Source organism: Barbus barbus (genome assembly GCF_936440315.1).
Source record: "Barbus barbus genome assembly, chromosome: 19".
Taxonomy (NCBI): Eukaryota; Metazoa; Chordata; class Actinopteri; order Cypriniformes; family Cyprinidae; genus Barbus; species Barbus barbus.
Window position 1 is genome coordinate 6,405,549 of NC_136747.1, and position 23,659 is coordinate 6,429,207.

Below are 23,659 nucleotides of genomic sequence, written 5' to 3' on the forward strand. Positions count from 1 at the left end.
GTGGGCGATATAGCAAAAATATATCACAATTTGTTTTCAGGAATTTTACGATTCTTTGCCATGTTGGTTTTACTATTTTGCAAGTTGTCTGAGCAGTACAGCCAAACTAATTTCCCTATTTTAAAAACAACACCTTTCAAGGAAACAAAATATAAAATAATGGCAGATGTTTAGATCAAAGTGGGTGGAGAAAAACTTTGTCATGATTTTATCTTTATTAAAAATAAGAACAAAGATACATTCCATTACAAATAACATAATATACAAATAAAACAAATAGTGCTTTATTTTTTAGGTACAGTAGGTGTATTTAGAAGCAGCATTCAAGAAATTGAATTAACACACAAAAATAAAACACTAAATACATCAATTATACATTGATTCTTATTAAAGCAACCGTACTAAAGTTCTTGTGTTTTGTTGTTTTATTAACATTAAAGGTTTAGTTCACCCCAAAATTAATTAATTTACTCTCAAGTTGTTGGGTTTTTTTTTTTTAAACCTAATTGAGTTTCTGTCTTCTGTTGAAAATAAAAGGTATTTTGAAGAATGTGGGTAACCAAACAGTTGCTGGTCCTCAGTGACTTCCATTGGATTTTTTTTTCCTACTATCAAATTCAATGTGGACCAGTTACATTTTTGGTTAGCCACATTCTTTAAAATATCGTCTTTCGTGTTCAGCACAAGAAAGAAATTAATACAGGTTTGGGACAACATGTGAGTGAGTAAATAATGACTGAAATGTAATTTTAGGGTGAACTGTCCTTTTAATGACAAACGGCAGCACGCTCATTTCTGTCCCTTTAAGACCTGCATCTAATATACAGGCATGAATCCGTTTTTCTCTCAACTGTTTACTTTCTGTGAGTGTATCTCTACCGCCTAGTTAACATTGGATGTGAATGTATGTGGCGTTGTACAGTATATTGATATGCCAGCGCTATAACTGCAGCTGATAGAATGTGTGATACTACGATATTCTACGATATCGTCATATCGCAAACCACTAATTTGAACACACATGAAGTATTAGTTAACTGTGGTATTACTAATAGATATTTTCTTGTTTGATGATATGTATGAGCTAATGCATCGTGTATAGCTGAGAAAGTATTTGTCTGTTTGATTGGACAGGTATGCAGTCATTGCCTTCGGTTGTGCCAGCTGTCCAAAGATCACGTGTGGTCGAGAGGGCTGTGGGACTGAGTTCTGTTACCACTGTAAACAGCTGTGGCACCCAAATCAGACCTGCGACGCTGCCCGACAGCAGAGAGCACAGAGCCTCCGGCTGAGACCCTTCAGATCCTCTTCACTCAGCTACAGCCAGGAGAGCGGCGCTGCTAGTGAGCCCACCGAACACACACACACACAAACCGTTAAATCCCATGCTGTACTGCAGTGGATTTGTCAACTACTCTGTAAAAAAATAAATCTGTAAAATAACAGGCAAGTCTGTCTGACAGTATTCAGATTAAAAATATTACAGAAATTGAATAAAGTAATCAAATGCAAAATACAACACTCTATGAATAAAATATACATTGATTGTTATTAAAGCTACAAAAATTGTGGTTTTTCGCTTGTTTGTTTCTAAATCAAATGATCTGTGGTTTGTACCAAATCTACAACCCTATTATGGGAACGTCCTAAATCTCGTAAATGTCAACCAGCAGTGGTTTTAACCGCTCTGTCTGTGTCTCTCTCTAAGCCGATGACATAAAGCCATGTCCCCGCTGTGCGGCCTACATCATCAAGATGAACGATGGGAGCTGTAATCACATGACCTGCGCTGTGTGCGGCTGTGAGTTCTGCTGGCTGTGTATGAAGGAGATCTCTGACCTGCACTACTTAAGGTCAGTGTCCTGAACACCACTGCCACAGGACATCAGTCAGACATATAAATTTAACTGCCTTACTGACAGTTGACCTGAAGAAGTCCAAAGCTGCAGTCATCAGAATTTATTTTTTGTGCCAAGGTTACATTTCTGTGTTTAATTTCTCTTTTCCTGACACAGTCCTTCAGGATGCACGTTCTGGGGTAAGAAGCCTTGGAGCAGGAAGAAGAAAATCCTGTGGCAGTTGGGCACACTTGTGGGCGCTCCGGTTGGCATTGCACTGATTGCTGGCATTGCCATACCTGCAATGATCATTGGGATTCCTGTGTATGTGGGCAGAAAGGTGGGTGGCTAAACTAAACATTGTGGAGAATGAAGAGTTTTAATTAATTTTTCAAACCCAATCTTTTGAACTGATAGCAAGGTATGAAATTGGATACATTTTTCAGACAGTCATGTTTGATGTACCCCATAGTAATGATGAGAATCAGCTTGGTGCCAAGAGATTTTCTTTAACAACTGAGAGTAGCTGTCATTGTGAAAAAAAGAGGACTGAGGTCTAGAAATTGTCTCAGTTGACTGCAGGATGCTAAAATAAAAAGCTAACAATTAGTTTATACTCTAAAGACTTTAAAACTATCCTTTTCAATAACCATAACCGTATCAGAATCATTTTTTTTTTTACTCTTTCCTCGAGTTTCCACTGCATTTGACCCATTTAAAAGGACTATAAAATAGTTTTTTTTAGTTTTATAATAAATAATAATTATATTATATTATACTGTAAAATAAAAAAAGCATTTAAAACAGTAATAAAAATGATATAATAAAACTGAAAAATTACCATACTAATATTTAAAATTTAATTTTCTGCATTTTTAGCAGTTAGTGTTCACACCGAGCCATGTTGCAATTTTGTTTTGATAGATTGCACAGCTTAAAATCTGATTTGACCATGAAACTGAAACTCATTTTTATCTAGTTTTAATGAAGTTTAAAAATTATATCTCACATTGTCTGTCATGCGTCATTCATGTCTGTCATCTTTGTGTACAAAGCCCGCATATATTTTAATAACGTTCATGAATGCTAATGATTCTGATAATAGTGCATAATCTTAGTCATCAGTAATCATTAGAAAGTCATTACAGTACTGCATTATCAGCCTTAACTTAGATTGAACTCACTGGCACATGGCGTGAGCTAAATTGACGAAAAATAGATTTTTTTTGGCAGCATTTCCTGTGACACCTTCTGTTGTGAACCAGTTTCTCCAAATGCCTTTGTCATGACTACAAGATAATAAGGGCCTTCGTTTTATCTGACTTGAAGAACACTGCTTATTATAAACACTTTTAAAAACTGGTGCCGGCATGTTAAAATGGGTTTGACAAGCGCTATTCTTACATCTGTATTAATAGATTTAAAGATTTATATGTCCAGCACATAGCAGTGATGTAGTATAATTTGTCCACTACATTAAGGATTTGGTTTTGCGTGAGTTAATATGCAGCCTGTCTCTGAACCAGATTAATCCACTGCAAACTGGGTCACTTGTGCAATGATTAATGATACTTCAGATATGTGCTGTTCAGTCTGAATTTCATTATGAAGGGCTTTCCATAACGTCTGTTTATCTGACCTGAATCCTAACCGAGCGCTGCATTGTGAAATATGAAAACCTACATGTCTTATCGCACACTTATCAGCCTTATTTGATCTTCAAGAGACTCTTGTTAGATCATTGAGTGGGAAATTATGCTAGCATTATGAGTAACCAAAACGTGATTTAATCTAGAATAATGAGCAGGGTGATGACAGAGAGATGTGTTTATTCACTGTCTTTGAATCCGTCTGCTTCAGATTCATAATCGTTATGAGGGGAAGGACATCTCCAAGCACAAGAGGAACCTTGTCATAGCCGGCGGGGTCACATTGTCAGTGATCGTGTCTCCAGTGGTTGCTGCTGTCACTGTTGGTAAGCAGACTTCCTTCTTTTTTCTGTCTAATGATTCACTTTATGATTTGAATTGCAGTTTGTTTTATGAAATAATTAGTTTGTTCTGAACCCATAAACCTATATTAAATGTCGGCAATTAATTTAACCCCAACTATCTTTTTAATTAGGCTTATACATGACGCATTATGCCTGCCTAAAAATGTAATACTAAAGACTGTTTAATCAAGCATCATAAGTGTTATAACTACAATATATCAGTGTCCACACCAATCCACAATAGCCTGGACATTGTGGAATCAAACAAGCAGACGCGCCTGCTAAAGAAGCACTTTCCACACATTGTGTTTTTCATAAAACCCTCAGATCTTAAAACTGCTATAGTATCCAACATCAACAAATGGTAAAATGGATGTGATCATTGTACCAACAACAAACTCCGTAATCACTGGGATCAGATCTACATAATATACTTGATGCCAAATAAGATATTGCAGAATCATACACAAGTTCTTAATATCAAATGAAGATCCACAAATATGCACTTCATGACCACTATCTACTATCTCTTCAACATTTTATTAAATTGTGCTGGTTTAAGCTCTCTGGAAATTATATTACTCTGCAAACACACTCAAATGTTTTTTTTGACTGTTTCAACCCTGAATTAATTTGAGCTTTTAAACCTTATATAGGTTTTAAGATTGCTCTTTTATATTATTTCAACTTGTTACGAACCATGAAAATAAAAAAGGAAGCTGATATGGTGTTAAAACACCAACCAACCACCCAATGCACGATAATGATCTGTTCATAATAAGCACAAGCTGTAGTTTTGTCTTCTGCCACTTTAATTGCTCACGCTTATTAAAGTCGGTTGATTGGCTGTCAATGTTTTAAGGTTTATCAGCGGGGAAAATTGTTTGGAAAGTGCTTCCAACAGTATCGTCCCTCTCCTTCGTTAGCTTTCCCTGTTCTCATTGAATTTGGATAATTACTAAAACTTTATAGTTATCATCCTTTTTGTGAATTTCATTGATAATCTGGTTTAGAGGTTGCAGTTTTGTGTAAGTGTTATATTGTGTGTCTGTGCAGGGATAGGAGTGCCCATCATGTTGGCGTATGTCTACGGTGTGGTGCCCATCTCTCTGTGCCGCAGCGGTGGTTGCGGCGTGTCTGCAGGGAATGGTAAAGGTGTGCGCATCGAGTTTGATGACGAGAATGACATGAACGTGGGCACCGGAGCTGCTGTGACTGGTTAGTGAACCTCACTGAATGCAAACAGTCTCTGTCTTGTCTATCACATTTCACACTTTCTCTCCTCCTCGCTCATGTTTAATGCAAATGTGTGAAGTCTGTTCTAGTTTTAAGCAGAGTGTGCTGAAATGTGTTAGATTTACTGCCCCCCCCACACACACAGACTTGCATATTGAAGGTGAGACATATCTAGAGACGGAGTTTATCCTTTTCCAGACACAATTCCTGAAACTCAAGGATCAAGTAGCTTTGTTTCTCAAACTCCAAATAATTCCTGTGACGCTCATGAAACTCTGGGAACAAGTAGCTTTTGTTCTGATGTACAGAGTAAGCCTGAGGCAAAAGGTTTCAAAACATGCTCGTGCTATGTGTAAGAGAAATCATGTTTCTCAAATTCAGTGTTATTTTCCCCAAAATTAACATTTAAATTTGAATAAACAAAAATGATGTGTAGCTAATCAGTTGAGCTAATTAAAATATCATTAATAACAGTGCTGTATGTAATGATTTTTCGTGTTCTCTTTTAATTTCTTTAATCTGTTGTATTATGTTAATAAAAGTTTATCATCAAAAATGCTAGTAATCCAAAGGATGCATGAAATGTATGTCTCGTAAAATGTAATGTATGTCACAAAATGCTGCACAACAAGGTTTACGTTTAAATTAAAACATGGATGAAAAATTGTGACATTGTGACTCTGCTTTAGAGATGAAGTTCATGTCCTCATACAGTGAGATGTGTAGCAGATGCTGAAAACACTGAACATCACGCATGCTTGAGTTTGGGTAGTGCCATTCATTTACACAGAAACATGCTAACTTTATTTAAAGTCTTTTTGCACTTTAATATTTACAGACACTAATCCATACTGCAATTTGATTAACTGTACAGCTGTACTTTTGGTTTATTTAAAATGACATTCTGCCTTGTACAGTAAATTCCATTTTTATGACTGCAGTTCATTCGGTATGTAATGTAGAGCCCTAATCAGGCTTGTAGTGCAAATCTCAGAAACCAAACACTGGAATAGTACTACTGATTGTGTTTTTGTGTTTCCCCCCCCCAGAATACGTCACACTTTTATGAACTGCTGTAATCGTAATCACCCCTTTCTATCTATTCTCTTCTATCAGACACCACTTCGGTAGCAGAGACCAGGCATAACCCCAGCATCGGCGAGGGCAGTGTGGGGGGTCTGACGGGCAGCCTGAGTGCCAGTGGGAGCCACATGGATCGTATTGGAGCAATGAGAGACAACCTGAGCGAGAACGCCAGCACTATGGCCCTTGCCGGGGCTAGCATCACTGGCAGCTTGTCAGGAAGTGCCATGGTTAACTGCTTTAACAGGTCGGTGACACTGTGTCTGCATGTCATTTTGTGCACAGTTATTGACCAAAAATGGCCTATAAAGGGTATGTATTTTGAAATCCAAGTGTGATGCAACTATGTGGACATACTTTAAAGTTCAAAATGCAAAGCATCCACCAGAATCCCAAAAGACCGATAAACATTTTAATTTGAACAAATGGCTGTTCAGATTGACATGGACAATTCGTATTTGTGTTTCTGGGGCCCCCAACACTGCACATGTTGAACGTGTCCTCTCTCACACATCCATTTCAGGTCTTGGGGCTCTCTACTAATGAGCTGATGACCTGAATCAGGTGTATTTGAATAAAGAGACATGCAAAAAGTAAAAGCAACAGGGCTGAGAGAAACAGGTCAAGGCAACAGATTTTTTTTTAACATAGCGGTGTTTTAATGTCTTTTCCATTGCACTGCAAGAGAATTAGCTAGCCAATTGGATTCATGCTTCTGGTCTCATGCCCAGAACCTCTGTTATTATATAAAACCATGACTTGGTGTCGCTCATGAACACAGTATTTAGGAAGATGGAAGATCATTCACATGGACGGACCGTCACATAAAGAGTACACATTTTATGCAGGCTATGCACACAAGCAGACCCAACAGCTGGGTTTGTCCAAGTTTGTTAGATTCGTCACATTTTCCCCTGGTTTCACAGACAAGGCTTAAGCCTACTCACTCTAAAATCTTAAAATATGTAAGTGTCATTGCTTTGTCTGAAGACCAGTAAAGCACACCAGTAATGTTTTTCTCTAAGGCACGTTTATAAAAGCTACTTAAATCTTTTAATTTAACTATGGCTTAATCCTAAACCCTGTCTGTGAAACTGGGCCTAAATGTTTGTTGGATATTCAAAGACTTATGTATTTGAGAATTGGTCCCTAAACTAAAGTGTTTTCAAAAAGTAGTATATTGTTTGCCTTGCAGTTATTAGGCAGCTTCCAACACTTATGTGTTGTTTAAATAAGGAGTTTTAGGAAGGCATGGACGAGTCTTAACTTTAATAAAGAATAAAGAATATCCCTTTTGTGTTTGAGACTTAAGTCTTTGCAAATTTACAGATCATCTATATGCATGAACAGCTTGTAACACTCCAAAGACAAAGGAAAACATGAAATCGCATCATATGACCCCTTTAAATGTGCTGTTTGTGTTTTTTCAGGTTGGAAGTTCAAGCTGATGTTCAAAAGGAACGTTGCAGTCTGAGCGGGGAGTCCGGCACCGTCAGTCTGGGGACAATCAGTGACAACGCTAGTACCAAAGCAATGGCTGGATCCATTCTCAACGCCTACTTGCCTCTGGACAGGTCTGTATTCATATAACCAAAAGAATTTAAGGTGGCTCAGTGATTGATCTTAAGCTGTCATTAGCCCCTTTCACATACAAAGACTTCACTGGAAAATTGCTGTAAAGCGATCATGTGTGAACAGGACCTTTTTAAAAATTGCCGGAACGAATTTACCGGTATGAGAAGTTGTAACATTACCAGTAAATTGCTGGAATTCTGCTGTGTGTGAACGCAGAATGAAGAACATGCAGATGTAAGACGTATACTCCGGGCCAATCCAGAGCTGTTGAAATACACACTTCAACGGCTCTGGGCAAATCATGACATTCTGACACGGATGACGCATTTACTCTGCGCTGTGTTTGAAGTCTCTGCGATGTCTCTGGCCCAAAAGAAGCTGCATGAATATAAACGTTTGACTCAAAAATGAAAACATCAACAAAAACACTGTTTCGTGTTTACCCCTTCATGTTTACAAACACAAATCATTTCTGGTTAACGATGCCACAGAATTTACCGGTAATTTGGAACCGATGTGCGAAAGGTGCTTTACTGGAAAAAAACGACGGAACGCCATTGCCTGTGTGACCCTGGACCACAAAACCAGTCATAACGGTCAATTTTTTTAGATATTTTTTTATACATCATCTGAAAGCCGAATAAATAAGCTTTCCATTGAAATATGTGGTTTGTTAGGATGAAACAATATTTGACTGATACACAACTATTTGAAAATCTGGAATCTGAGGGTGCAAAAACATCTAAATATTGGGAAAATTGCCTTTCTAAAGTTGTCCAAATGAAGTTCTTAGCAATGCATATTACTAATCAAAAATTTAAAAAAAAGAAAAAAGTTTTGATTTATTTACAGTAGGAAACTATGTCTTCATGGAACATGATCTTAATGTCCTAATGATTTTTGGCAAAAAAGAAAAATTGATCATTTTGACCCATATAATGTATTGTTGGCTGTTGCTACAAATACAGCCGTGCTACTACAGTATGACTGGTTTTGTGCTCCAGGGTCACATTTTTGAATTTACCGGTAAAATCGTTCGGGTAATTTTGCATAAATTTACTGGTATTACTGTGAAAGGGCCAATTAACAGCAGACGTTGTTGTGCAGCAGGGATGGGAGCAGTATGGAGGTGCAGGTGGATGTGGAGTCCAAGCGAGGGAAGCTCAGGCACCACAGCGGCAGCAGCAGTATGGACGACGGCAGCAGCGGAGGACACGGGCCCGGCGTTTGCCCTGCCGGCTGTCCCCACGAGGGCAAGTGCGCTACCTCTCGCTGGGCCAAGGAGCAGTCCTCCACTTCTTCCTCTTCATCCGGCAAGAAGAGCAAAGGCAAGCTGCGCAAAAAGAGCGGCGGAACCAAGATCAACGAGACGCGAGAAGACATGGACGCCCAGCTGCTGGAGCGCCGCAGCACCAACTCCAGTGAGTTAGACTCGCCCTCTCTGAGCGGCAGCCTGCCGTCTGTGGCCGACTCACATTCCAGCCACTTCTCAGAGTTCAGCTGCTCCGACCTGGACGCCTGTAGACCGCCCTGCTACGAGTCCCACGCCCGACATCCCAACACGACCGGAGCGGTCAGCCCGCTTCCAGAGGTCGAGAACGACCGGCTGGAGAACTGTCCTTCTGGGACCCTCCCGCAAGCTGCGGTCGCCCCTCTGACCGCTGATGGGGCGGCAGAGCGCCCGCTGTGCTACATTGCGGAGGAGAATGTGAGTTTAATATGCGAAGCTGACGCGGGCCAGAGCTCGCCTAAAGAACGCAATAACAACCTTCCTCAGCCGACTAGTCCTGTGCGTAACGCCTGCATTCAAACAGAGATATAAGCAGACACACACATGCTAGCTTTCACAGCTAACCTTTATTACCAAGGATTGCACACTGAATGGAAGATTTTAAAGCTGGTTTCATGGAGGTTTAACATCTTGGTTGGTTGATTCTTGTTTTCGAATGTTGGAGAAGGAGCGCCACTATTTCCATTGGTCAAGGGCAGGATGCGCCTCAAGGTTTTAGAAAGCTCGCTGTGACCAAAGGTTACCGTTTGATCGACAGTCGGTCCGTGCTTACAGATGGACCGAAGCTCGGATAAGATTCAGAAAGGCAACAGATGAATGTAAGGCGGCAAGTGATGCACAGAGACTGATGATGCTGATGTAGCTGTTAATCACACATGCCTCCGTTTCAGTGTTCAGTGTCGCCTCACCAGTGAGGAGTGAGTGCATAGATAAAATGTGTCCGGCTCGTTTTTCACCCCAAAATTAAAAGGAAAGAAGAGAATTATCATTCCTTGCATGCTGGAAATGAAGCCTCTGTTTAGGACGTGCTTGATTTGTGACATTTTCATGTTAATTAAAGGGATAGTTCACCCAAAAATTTACCCTCATGCTGTTTCAAAGCTGTATTTCTTTCTTCTGTGGAACATAAAAGAAGATTTTGATTTTGAATGTTGGTAACCAAACAGTTTTGGTTCCCATTGACTTTCATTATTTTGTCAAAAAATACAATTGAAGTCAATGGGAACCAAAATGGTTTGGTTACAAACATTCTTCAAAATATCTTTTATGAGCTCGTACAGGTTTGGAACAACATGAGGATGAGTAAATAATGACGGAATTGTCATTTTTGGGTGGACTATTGCGTTAAGCACATTTTTCCCCTTCTTTCTCTTTATTGTAGTGTAGTTTTTGTAATTTCTGATTATTCTTTACTAGATTATTAATACTATACAACAGTATTTTGTTTCTGTATTGCTGTAAAAAAAGAGAAAAAATCAGCAGTACAAATGCTATCATTATTTAAACGCATCTAATTTTTGCACTACAGTAAGATTTTTTATTTTTTTCCAATACAGTCATTCGAATTGCTTAACTTTCATGAAAATGTCACAAACCTTGTTTCTACAAATAGGCTTCCTTTTCTTATTCCATCATTTTGGCCTGGAATATGACCATGACGTGTTTTTGACAGATACCAAGCGACTGACCCGTGTATTCAGGAGCACCTTCACTACACATGTACACACACATATACTCTCAGTTAGCCTGCATATAGCTTTAGCTGGAGGAGTCTATTCAGAGGCAGCGAGGACGTCTGGAGGGATCCGATGCCCTTATTGAGATGTTGATACAAGATGAGCCCATGAGGGACCAGGCAATAGTAGATTTCCCTTTCACAGCAGTGATTCTTGTACATGATTGTGTTTTTAATTTCTTGGGCTTCTTTTCATTTTTCTTGTCTGGTGTCACTGCTTATTTTCCATTTTTGGGGAAAGTAGATGTGTTGAAGCCACTGCTTCGGTGAAGAGCTGGATGAAGCTGTGTCGCGCCCCCTGGTTGTAGGACGGGGAACTTGACCAAACCCTTTAATGGGAGGAAGCGAGTCTGGCATGTTTAAGCCAACTCCATAATTGGCTATTATGGATGCAATGGGTTTGTATTGATAAATCAGAAAGATCTGCATCCTGTTTAAAACAAAAAATTCATCTACTTTCATTGTAAAGGCTATGATGGTAATCACGTTCAGGTTGTTTCAACTGATTGTGAATTTTTTTTTTTGTATTTGCATTGACTCATGGTGCCTTTTGGATCATAGATGAACCACATTTGTTTTCCGGTTTGTGTCTTATGAATTCAAATGTATTGGATGAGGCTGCGTTGAATGTTAGCGAGGCGGCGTAGCATCGTTTCCTAGCGTCCCTGTGCTAAACGCCTACCAAAGACAGCTCTCAGGCTCACTGACGACGACTCCTGCACACTTCAACACACTCACAGTTTACAGACGCCTCCTCGGATTCGTGTTTGCACTGTTCATCGGCTTCATTTCTGTTGGTCTTTCTCGCTGCCGTTCTGGTGCTGCTCAGTAATCTCTCGGGACTGATCCAATGCCACAAGCTGCTTTTTGTTTTTTTTGTTCCTTCTATTTCTTTAGTGTTTTATTTTCTTATGTTTTGAGCCTGCTCATATCTGTACGAATATTATTTCAGAGGCTAGGGCTGATTGATTTCTAACTTGTTCAAAACAGCTTGTTATTTGTATATTTGCTTTATAATATGCGTGTAAATGCATATCTAAATGAAAATAAATACATGAATCCAGAAATGTGGTCTCTGTGTTTGCTATGTAAGATGTAATTATAATGGCAGTGCGTGGAGCTGAATGGATAGAACTGCATACAGTGGGGTATGAAATATTAGCATAAGAGTTTGAGTGAAAAGTTGAATTGAAAATGTATTAATTTGGTTAATATTATAGTTAAGTTGACATCAACAAAACATAATGATAATGTGACCCAGCAGGATTTGAGATCCAACAAGCAGCTTGGGATATGTTCACTTTTTGTGTCCGGAGTTAGTCACAGCTCTGTTTCGTTTATGATCTAATAATCTTATTTATTTATTTTCAGGTTTAAATAGAAAAAGAACAGCAGATTGTTCTGAAACTGAGATTAATACATGCTGTAAAAGATTTTGTCTTGGCTATTTCAAATGGAACATTAATTTCTTATATGTACGTGTGTAAAATTTAATATACAAGTATAAAGTTTGGGGTCTGTAATTATTATTTTTTTATTCTGCAAGGATGCATTAAATGATCAAAAGTGACCGTGAAGACATTGTTACAAAATATAATTCAAATAAATGATTTTTTATTCATCAAAGAATAAAAAAAAAAAAGTATTGTGATTTCCACAAATATTAAGCAGCAAATCAGTATATTATTATGTTTTCTGAAGGATCATGTGACACTGAAGACTGGAGTAATGATGCTGAAAATTCAGATTTGATCACAGAAATAAATGACATTTTATAATATATTAAAATAGAAAAAGTTATTTTAAATTACTGTATTTTTGACTATTTTAATCAACTTCTTTCAAACCTTAAAAAAAAATCTTACCAACCCCAAACTTTCAATAGTAGTGTACATTTGGGACACTGTTTTTTAATATTTGCATTGATCAATCTGCGATTATGAAACACTTTTTTAAAAAATAACCATGTCTAATGGCAAAAATATTTCACCTAATAATTTATAAAGCCATTTATTTAGCTGAAGCAAATTTATTTATCTGAAACACATTTATTTTGCTGACATCCCAAAGAAAAACTACATCTAATGTTATTGCACATTCATACCTTGTGGGATCTTGTGTTTTATCTATGCATATAGAGACAATGGTTGGGCTGAAAGCTGGAAGATGTCCAAAAAAATGACACTACATGAGCTACATGTATGCATATATTACACAATACAATGAAATAGCTATTAAAAATATATTACATCCTGAGAAATGAGATAAATGTAGCAAATTAAATTCCAATACAATTTTGTCTTGAGAGTGTTAAATCACTCCATATGTGAGCCACAGCTTCTTTTAAAAGGCACATTCTCTCTCATACACACGACAACCGTCCCATCATAACCCCAGAATCCCATTTGTTTGACGCTCCCCAGCCGTGCCATGCTCACACGTGCCTACAGAAGCCAGAGTTACAGAGTATGAACCATTTGCATGCTTTGTACTGTCAGCATTGCATCAGACAATATTCCTAGAAGAAGGTGAGATGAGTGTTTGTTGGAAGGGAAACTTTAGTTGCGGCGCATGACAGTCTAAGGATGTGTGGACTCTCGTGGCAGGACTGTGGGACCCATGAGCTGGAATTGTCAGGCTCGGCCTGGATCCGCCGTGTCTGGCTTTAATGAAGGAGGGTCTGTTCTTCCTGTAGCTCTCTGTTCATTTCATCCTTTATTGCCTCGATATCAACCTACAGAGAGGAAACAGCCATAGTCAGCATCATGTACGTCACATTGAAGCCAGTTGTTGCCATTTAAAGGAACACTCCACTTTTTTTTTGGAAATAGGCTCATTTTACTATTCCCCTAGAGATAAACAGTTATTTTACTTAATAATATAGCTCCTAGCCATATCGGCCTAGAAAATCGCAACTTTTCATTTTCTGTCGGTCTTAGTACACGATGTAACTACAGTAGAGTCAAGTTTTAAATAGGAAAACTCTTTAGTAATTTTTGAGAGAGATGCTAATGGTCTAATCCGATTCAATGATCTATGCTAAGATACGCTAAAAGTGCTTCTGCCAGACCCGGAGATCGGCTGAATGGATTCAAAAACGGTAAAACTCAACTGTTTAACTCTAGGGGAGATGTAAAATGAGCCTATTTCTAAAAAAAGTGGAATGTTCCTCGAAGATCGAAACAATGACACATGCAAACAAAGATCGTTCAGTGCGAGGTCGCTCTGGTGAACGTTAACAGGTTAAGTGCTACATTTGGTGTATACGCTGAAGCTCGAGAGAAAGATACAAAATTGCAACATGTAAACTCAGAATTATGAGGAAAAAGCCTAAATTTGCAAGATATGAACTCAGAATTCTGAGAAAAATGTCAAACGTTTGAGATAAAAACTTGAGAATTGTGAGAAAAAAAAATTAATTTGAGATATAATCTGAGAATTGTGAGAACATTTTCAGAATTTGTGAGATATAAACTCAGAATTCAAAATTGTGGCATATAACCTGAGAATTCTGAGGGAAAATGTCAGAATTTAAGATATAAATTCAGAATTCTGAGAAAAAGTAAGAATTTTGAAATATAAACTGAGAATTGTGAGAAAAAGTCTGAATTTGCGAGATATAAACTTTGTGAGAAACAAGTCAAAATTGTGGGATATAACCAGAGAATTCTGAGGGGAAAAGTCAGAATTTGCAAGATATAAACTCTGAAAAAAGACAGAATTGTGAGAAAAAAAAAGTCAGAATTGTGGGATAAAACCTGGGAATTCTAGGGGGAAAATTCTGAATTTGAATTTGAGAAATTCTCATAAAGTATGAGAAAAAAGTTGGAATTTGTGAGACATAGATTCAGAATTGGGAGGAGAAAAGTCAGAATTTGCTAGATGTGAACTCGGCATTTGGAGGAAAAAAGTAAGAATTATGAAAAATAAATTTAGAATTGTGAGAAAAAGTCAGAACTGTGAGAGGCACAGAATTCTTTCTGCCACAGAATAAAAAATAAAAAAGTTCATTCTTACTTTTCTTCTCACAATAGATTTAAACAATTTGAAATATTTTCAAAAAAAGTGGAGTGTTCCTTTAACACAGTCATTGTCAGTATCCACTGAACACAAACGGCGTATGCTGTTCTGTGTCAGGCGCACAACACGGATATGTTTTCTATGTTTATTTACGCTTTGATTTGAATGAAAACAACATATTCGTGTGGCGCAGCTGACACAGAATAGCATACGCTGTTTGCGTTCAGCGGCTATTCTCCAAAATTGCGCAACGCTGGAGGAGACGAATTGTTGAATAAAGTCGTTATTTTTGTTTTCTTTGCATACAAAAAGTATTCTCATAGCTTCGTAAAATTTCGGTTGAACCCGTGATGTCACATGGATTATTTTACCGATCTCCTTGCTACGTTTCTGGACGTTTATCGTGGTAATTCCCTTGCTGTCTATGGAGGGTCAGAAAGCTCCCGGAATGCATCTGAAATATCTTAATTTGTGTTCTGAAGATGAACGAAGGTCTTACAGGTTTGGAAACGACACGAGGGCGAGTCATTAATGACAAAATTGTAATTTTGAGGTGGAGTAACCCTTTAACTTTGTGTTTACTGAACAACAGTGATACTGATTAAACAAGTAGGCTAAACCGTTTAAATGATTGTTGCACCGTGTCCTAATAACGCAACGATGAGCAACAGCAGCTTCTATTTTGTAATGGTTACTGGGACATCACGCGGCTGACAGGTCATTGATTATCTCAGATACGTTTTTGGTACAGTACTAAAATTGTTTAATTTGAGTTTGAATATTATTTTTCGTGATTTTAATAGACAATAGATAATTTACCTTGGATCCTGAAAACAAGTCAACAAGAACTTTCATTCGGTAAACTGGGTAAACATACAACTGTATTTAAAACAAATATTGTATCACTTACTGAGTATGTATTTTGAATAATGTTAAAAACGTTTACAAGTGGGAGACAACGCTTAAAGAGATAGCTCCGCCCACATGCTCTTCTGATTGGCTGTGGTCTGTAGTCACTCTTGTAGCATGTTGCGACTGGCCAGACCAGTTATTTCGATCGCCTCCCCTGATCATAAACCCCGCCCTCTTCATGAAAACAAATGATATGACAAACTAAAAAAACTAATTCCACTTCAAATAAATATTTCCCTCAAGATGGTTTCCATCATTTTAGGTAGTTCTTATCATGCTGATGTATGTTCAAGTGTTTGTTTTTTCAAAATGTTTGGTTTTAGTTAGTTATGTGATGCTACAATATAGGGTGTGCCGTCATGATTATGTGCTTGCGATCTTGGGGGCAATGCATTGCAAGCAACACGATTTACGTAATCAGATTACTTTTTTAAAGTAACTAGTAAAGTCATGCATTACTTTTTTTATTTACAAGAAAATATCTGAGTTACTTTTTCAAAAAAATATGCGAACATCGATGTTCTAGACTAAACGTGAACATGCATTTATTCATCTCACGAGCACAAAAAAGATTCAGTATTCCTCAAAATGAATACAAACAGTGAAATGCAAACTCAGAATATGACGCAAACCTGCAACAATTAAATATGTTGTCTTTGCTGCTGTCCTTTAATGATCCAAGTCAACTATACTAATACGCAAAAATGACTTTAGTTAAACATAACATTTGTGTTTCTTTTTTTAATTGTTGAAGAGTGTTGAACTTTCTTCTTCTGTGTCCTATTCTTCATGCAATCCAGAATGGCAGCACAGCTGAAAGGTTTGTTTGAGCTGCGCCCTCTACTGTACAGATGTGTAAGCACATTTCCTTCAGCCTGAGGCATATTCATTTCACTTTTGGTTTTATTTTCCAAGAATATTACTTTTTTATATTAAAAATCAAACAAGCAAGCCCAGCCCAAATAAGAAAGAGTAACGCAAAAGTAATAACTCTACTTTATTACGTTATTAGTTATTTTTTTAGCTAATAGCGCAATATTGTAATGCATTACTTTTAAGGCAGCGGCAATCTGCACTAAGTGTAAATAGCATATTTTTTTTAGCCATAGATACTATTTGCACTAAATGTAAATAGCAATGGATTCTATTTACACTGTTAAAATAACAAGGTTTTCTGCTATATATACTACTTATTGGAAATAGTGGCAATTATCTGCACCTCAGTATTGTAGTACATTATAACACAGTATGCAATAATAACATACAGTACTGAGTGTAAATTATAATTTTAATTCAAATTATTAAATGGATGCCACCTTATTGGGACAATAAAGCCCCCCCTACACCTACCCTAACCCAACCCGATACTCTTATTTTCAACTTTTTGATTATTTCCTTCATTTTTACTGAAAATAAATGCCTTTCTGATGCAATATGAGATTTGATATGAGAAAGTTCGGCAAAGGGTGGACTCGAACTCGTGTCGATCGCGTCAAAAAGCACGCAGTTTACCATCTACGCTACTTAAACTAATGTTAAATAAGTGTCTTTTTGTTAGTGTTGACTAACCCAATCACACGTTAGGGGGCGGAGTTAGTGTAAATAGCCTTTGCCAACAAGGTGGGCTATCTTATTGTGGGCTATTTGCACTTAGTGCTAGTTTTTGTCTCTCCCTACATGTTCGTTGTCAGTGAGACTTCACCTTGAGAATTAGCCAGTAGACTCTCTCTTAGCAGGTTAGTCACCGTCTCCAGCTCCTGCTCGGCCTCCTGCACATTCGGATCCAACTGCAGTACTTCCTGTAAATCAGTGCTGGCTGACAGGTAGTCCTGAGGGAAAACAGACAGGCAGACCATCAAAACTCTGCCTGACTGCACTCAATTCAACACTAGTATGATATAAGGTTAGTTTGATGTTGCATGCGCAATCATTATTCATAATGTTTTACATGATAAATGCACAAAAATGAAGGAGACATGCATTCTTATGACTATAAATGGCATATTTGATGGAAAAATACAAACCTTCAAGCCTTTGTGTGCTAGTGCCCGTCTGTAAAATGCTTTCTTATTGTTTGGCTCGTTTTGAAGCGCATAATCACAGTCCTGTTTGGCTTCTGCGAAACACTCCAGTTTGAGATAGCACAGCGCTCTGGAAAACACAGCAGACATTTCTCATTCAGCAGTGCGGCCTGACTCTCTCTCTCCTCCGGTGTTTTATGCTGGAGTTGTCAGAGCTAATTGCTGACTGAATAGCCTTGTCCGAGCAGCTCCAGTCTCAGCACTTTCTGGAAGGCTCAGGACAACATGTGCAGCTGGTTCAATTCGTTGCTACTTTGTAAGTATTTAGCTGCACCAAACTGCGGCTGTGTTCAGAAAAGATTACTAGCGCACTGCTTGCTTCATACTGTACAGTCAGTGTACACTATATTATGCATTATGCAACATTTCAAACAGCGGTATGCTACTGTTGTTACACGTGCTCTTATTGTTGCATGTTTAATTCAGTAAGTGGTATTTTCGTTGTTTTAGAAATGAAACATTTATATTGCAATTGTAATTGCATTGTGTGCCTAAATGTCTAAAAATGTATGAGTATAACATACATACTGCAGAAACACTTATTAATTATGAGTATAAATGTGTCTGTCCACTTTTTCAGCACCATTTTCCCATTCATTTTCTCATACAGAAGACAAGCTATAACCAAATCAACCGTTCTTCAAGAGAAAAAAAATGGACAAAAAGACAAAGGTACAAGACTGCACTTTCATGAGAGAAAGAACTATGAACTACAATCCCATGATGCATTGCGAATGACAAAATCAAATTAAAAAGGACAGATAGATATAAAACTATTCATTTATTTTATACATATTTTATTTATATTCATACATAGGTGTGTGTGTTTGTTTCAGCTATCTGATTGGTTGAGATTTCTTTGCAGAATCATGGGTAATGCAGTTTTTCACAATTAATTAATAGGATGATTATTTAAAAAAAATAAGTTGAAATCCAAACTGATGGCTTTAACAAATGCATTTACCACTGATTAACAACCTACTATAGCTCCCAGTAGGTCTGTATTTAACAGTTTAAAAGTTAATGTCAAAAAAATATTGTGCTTTTCTGAACACAGCTTGTGTTTGGCTGATAATAACAGATGTAAAGTGTAGGACAGGTTTACCTGTTAGTGTAGATGGCACATTCATTAGGTTTGATGGCCAGACATTCACTGTATTTGTCCACAGCACCTTGAAACTGGCCGTTCTTCACAAAGTCATTTCCTTCTTGTTTCAGCAATGTGAACCGAGCCTCTTCTTTTCTGGCTGTAGAATTACAGTAGAATTACACTTCTGAATACTTCCCTGTCCACTCTAAAAGAGTGAATGTCACAAAACCCGTCTGGGTCATAATTGTCAAAATTACAAAAGCAAACAAAGAAACAAATAAAAATGTAATCAAATTTAAGCACAATCCCTCCCAAATTCTCATTATTGTAGTGCAACAACAACAACAACAGAAATATTTTAATGCAAGTAAAATACATTTAAGATCAAAGTTACTGTATAGTTACTGTACTGTATTGCAGTACTGAAAATTCAAGGTGAATATATCCTTAATTGTAATGAAATTAATGTCACAACAGAAAAAATCTTAATGGTAAAACAAAGCTTATTTTTTTCTTTATGCAAAATGTAATTTCCAGTGTTATTTTACTATAATTTCTATGCAATTAAATATTTTTGAATTTTATTTGATTTTTATATTTTCAGTTTTCATTTTAATTTTAGTGTAGGGATTTTTAAATGCCATTTTGTTATATGCTTTTGTCATTTTGTTTTAGTTTATATTAGTTTTTAAAAATATATAGCTTCAATTAAAACATTTTTTAGCTTTATTTTTTAAACAGTAGTTTTACTTCAAGACAACGTTTCAGATTTGAAGTCTTTTTTAAGTTTAGTTTTTCATCTAATACTTATATTTATTTGATTTCAGCTTTATTTCAGTTACCAAAAAACTATTTTCAAATAGTGTTTGGTAACAATAACAACACATCTAAATGTTTTACATTTTTCTGTTGATTTTGGGGTGAAATGAGAGCTGGGATGTTACTCAAACCTGCACACTTCACTACACAGGCTTGTGTCGGTGTGCTTGGCAGGTTTGCAGGGGCTGGTCTCCACAAAATAAAGGTGCTTCACGATGCCATAGAAGAACCTTTTTGTCTAAATGGTTCCATAAAGAACCTTTAACATCTGAAGAACCTTTCTGTTTCACAAAAGGTTCTTTATGGCAAAAGAAGGCTCTTCAGATTATAAAAAGATAAGAAAGAGATGGTTCTTTAAAGAACCTTTGACTGAATGGTTCTTTGTGGAACCAAAAATGGTTCTTCTATGGCATCGCTGTGAAGAACCTCTTAAACACCTTTATTTTCAGTTGCAGTGCAGGCAGCGAGTGCAGTGGGAATAACATAACATACACCATGGCTATGACTTCATCTGGCTCAAAGGACAGCAGAGCGACGGTTGTCCCATTGTTCATGCGATTGGCGCTGATGTGTTAGAATGAAACCGGAGCCATCTGGTTCCATTACGATGAGAGCTGACTATGTTACTCTTTTACATAATTGATTGCCATCAAGCGAGGTACATCCACGCTGACAAATGCTGTTAGATGCCGTTTGTGACTGAAACTGTTTGCATAATTCTTGTAAACACATGAACAACAGAAAATTCAGACGTCACACGCAATGTCAAAGCTAATAAGGCTTCCCAGCAGGCGTTTGTTATGAGTCGTTCAACAGCATTTTTCTGTATGTATTATTAATCAGCATTGGCCTGCATTTGCAGGTCTTTGGTGTTTCAGCATGGATTTCTGTTTGGAAATGCATTATGTTTAATGCATGCATGCAGCCCTCTTTCATAACCTCAGCATGAATATCCTAGCTGGTCCTGGTCTGCATAGCCATGCTTCAGTAAACTGTGGGATCTTTCCACTGAAGCTGGTTGACCAAGGAAATCTCTGTGGTTGAACTAGTTAAGACATCCACAATATAATGCTAAAATACAGAATTTACACTTCTGAGGTGACATTTCCAAAGACCGTTTGATGCTGCTCAGAAATGGCATGAATGCATTTACACAGTAATTATAGCTGTATACTTTAATTCTCTAAAAGTTACTGCAAGAAAGTTATTAATTGCTAGCTACAAATGACATCTTCAGTGGTGTATAATTAGACACAGTAATTACTCTCTCTAAATATTATTGCATTACTTATTACTAATTAGTTTCTAAATCCCAAATCGATCTTAACCATTTGCATAATATGAGGATAGACATGAAACTGCTATTTTAATTCTTTCAAATAGATCATATAAAATTGCATATATTATTCTTGAACTGACCAAGTATTTAAAGGGAGAAGGTTACATATATTTTAACATCAGATATTAAATTCACTATTGTTTTATACAGAAGTGTGGTAACACTTTACAATGTGTCATTTGTTAACATTAATATATTGACTAACATGAATGAACAATGACCAATACATTTATTACACTATTTATTAATCTTTGTTAATGTTAAATAATAAAAATACAGTCGTTCATTGTTTGTTTATGTTAGTTCACAGTGCATTAACTAATGTTAACAAACACAAATTTTAATAATAATCCCTTACTTTGATTTTTAAAGGGAAATGTAATTAAATAACAGTAATTAATTACTTAGTAATGCATTACACTCAACACTGGTCAGCTGTACATATATAACATTACATACATAATATCTGTGTTTTTATTCAGAGGAACCTTAATGCACCTTTACTTTCTCTTTTACTATATGATGAAATTTTTTTAAGATTGAACATCTATGTATATACTTTCCTCCTGAAATATTCAAAAGGCCATCTGGAGTATGTGATTTCAGCCGTTCCTGTTTGTACTTTTAGATTAAATTTCAGTACAAAAGTTATTGATGAATCGTCATTGAATCATGAAAATGTTCAAATGCAGATTTCACGCTCAAATGCATGAATGAAACCCACTTTTAATAACAAGTAAATATGCAAATAAGATATATATTCAAAGACGGACCTAGGTTAACTCTTTCAGGTGTGAAAGGCACAGACATTAACATATGTTTTAACTTTTGGGAAACTATTTTAAACTATACCATCCGTGTACACTTATTAATTATGTGCTATTATTACTATTATACATTCCCATTGCTCAAAAACTGAGTCCAAAACAGTCTCTTGTGTCTGGTATCTGTGTTCTGGCGTGGTGTTAACTCACCCTTCTCCTGCTCGGCTCTGGTGGCGCGGGCCTGCAGAACCTCTGCACTGGGCTCATCTTTACGGTGCCGCTGGGCAGAAATCGGAACCATTGGGATCTCTGGAAGCTTCTCTCGCCAGTCAGGACCGTCCTGCTCGATCAGCATTTTAGTGATTCTGAGATCACATCACAAACACAATCAGACAAAACAAATGACATTACTGGAATTTTTACCATTTCACTGCAAAAAAATAACTTCCACAGGACATTGAACCCAAAAATTAAAATTCTGTCATCATTACTCACTCCTGAAACCTGGAGTTTCTTTCTGCTGAACACAAAAGAAGATATCTTGAAGAATGTGAAAAAACTTTTTCCTATATAATGAAAGTCAGTGGGGACATTCTTCAAAATACCTTCTTTTGTGTTCAGCAGAAGAAAGAAACTCATGCAGATTTAGAAGAACATGAGAGTGAGTAACGAAAACATTTTTTGGGTGAACTATTCCTTTGAGTACTTTACTCTTGTTTTATAGTAGAAAAATATATAAAGGTCCTTGAAATGAGATGAATGTACTTGAGGAAGAAAAATGTGCAAGACCATTTTTCTCGGACAATACATCTTTTGAAGCTTATTTTATATTCTACTGTCAACATTTTTAAAAACATTTCCAATTGAAACAAGACTGTACGAAGAAATGTGTAAAAAAACGCTAAAACATAATCATGCAATGTGTAATTCAAAATATGGTTAAAACACCTGTGAAAAATCAATACGAAAAATTCCTTCATATTAACAGTACATTGGGCCATATTTGTACAGACTTTAAGATGTGAAAAACTGCCAACGGTATAAGAAGCATAAATATTACTTAATATATTGAAAAATATAAGGGGTATATATATATATATATATATATATTAGGCGTGGGAATCTTCAGGCACTTCACGATCCGATTCCAAAACAATTAAACAATTACAGTTTTTGAAAAGTTTACAGACAATAGTTATGGGTTTTTCTTTTTTCCTCAGCATTGCCGTTTGATTATTACTGATGCGATCATAGACAGTGGCAGCTATAACAGGCTGCATTCAGACTAATGCACAGATCTATTTAGATATATCAGATGTTTTACCCTGCTCTGAAAACATAACTGACTGTGTGTACATCAATTTCATATAAAAGTATTCGAAAATGCAAGTGCATTTAACCGCAGTCGCAACCGTATATATACATACATATCTAGTAGTACTAGTAGTAATATATATATATATATATATATATATATATATATATATATATACACATACATATCTAGTAGTACTAGTAGTAATATATATATATACAGGTCCTTCTCAAAAAATTAGCATATTGTGATAAAGTTCATTATTTTCTGTAATGTACTGATAAACATTAGACTTTCATATATTTTAGATTCATTACAACACAACTGAAGTAGTTCAAGCCTTTTATTGTTTTAATATTGATGATTTTGGCATACAGCTCATGAAAACCCAAAATTCCTATCTCAAAAAATTAGCATATCATGAAAAGGTTCTCTAAACGAGCTATTAACCTAATCATCTGAATCAACTAATTAACTCTAAACACCTGCAAAAGATTCCTGAGGCTTTTAAAAACTCCCAGCCTGGTTCATTACTCAAAACCGCAATCATGGGTAAGACTGCCGACCT

At 36.7% G+C, this 23,659-nt stretch overlaps 2 protein-coding genes across 3 annotated transcripts in view; one reads left to right on the forward strand and one right to left on the reverse strand.

The window, feature by feature from the left end:
* Positions 1 to 11,815, forward strand: part of rnf19a (ring finger protein 19A, RBR E3 ubiquitin protein ligase) — a 35,796-nt gene extending 23,981 nt beyond the window's left edge. The window contains exons 3-10 of one of the 2 annotated variants that reach the window (XM_079442126.1): positions 1,135 to 1,343; positions 1,709 to 1,853; positions 2,016 to 2,178; positions 3,699 to 3,813; positions 4,888 to 5,049; positions 6,184 to 6,397; positions 7,581 to 7,724; positions 8,836 to 11,815. In XM_079442126.1, the coding sequence (XP_079298252.1) occupies positions 1,135 to 1,343; positions 1,709 to 1,853; positions 2,016 to 2,178; positions 3,699 to 3,813; positions 4,888 to 5,049; positions 6,184 to 6,397; positions 7,581 to 7,724; positions 8,836 to 9,547 (1,864 nt within the window). In that variant the 3' untranslated portion in view covers positions 9,548 to 11,815. Of the gene's footprint in view, positions 1 to 1,134; positions 1,344 to 1,708; positions 1,854 to 2,015; positions 2,179 to 3,698; positions 3,814 to 4,887; positions 5,050 to 6,183; positions 6,398 to 7,580; positions 7,725 to 8,832 lie in introns of both variants that reach the window. The other variant, XM_079442125.1, reaches the window with a different exon arrangement.
* A 293-nt stretch (positions 11,816 to 12,108) lies between these two features.
* spag1a (sperm associated antigen 1a) overlaps positions 12,109 to 23,659 on the reverse strand; it is a 17,830-nt gene continuing 6,279 nt past the window's right edge. Inside the window, exons 4-8 of the mRNA XM_079442129.1 lie at positions 21,987 to 22,141; positions 18,870 to 19,011; positions 17,708 to 17,834; positions 17,386 to 17,512; positions 12,109 to 13,485 (exon numbers count right to left, since the gene is read on the reverse strand). Of these exons, the coding sequence (XP_079298255.1) occupies positions 13,481 to 13,485; positions 17,386 to 17,512; positions 17,708 to 17,834; positions 18,870 to 19,011; positions 21,987 to 22,141 (556 nt within the window). The 3' untranslated portion in view covers positions 12,109 to 13,480. The remainder of the gene's footprint in view (positions 13,486 to 17,385; positions 17,513 to 17,707; positions 17,835 to 18,869; positions 19,012 to 21,986; positions 22,142 to 23,659) is intronic.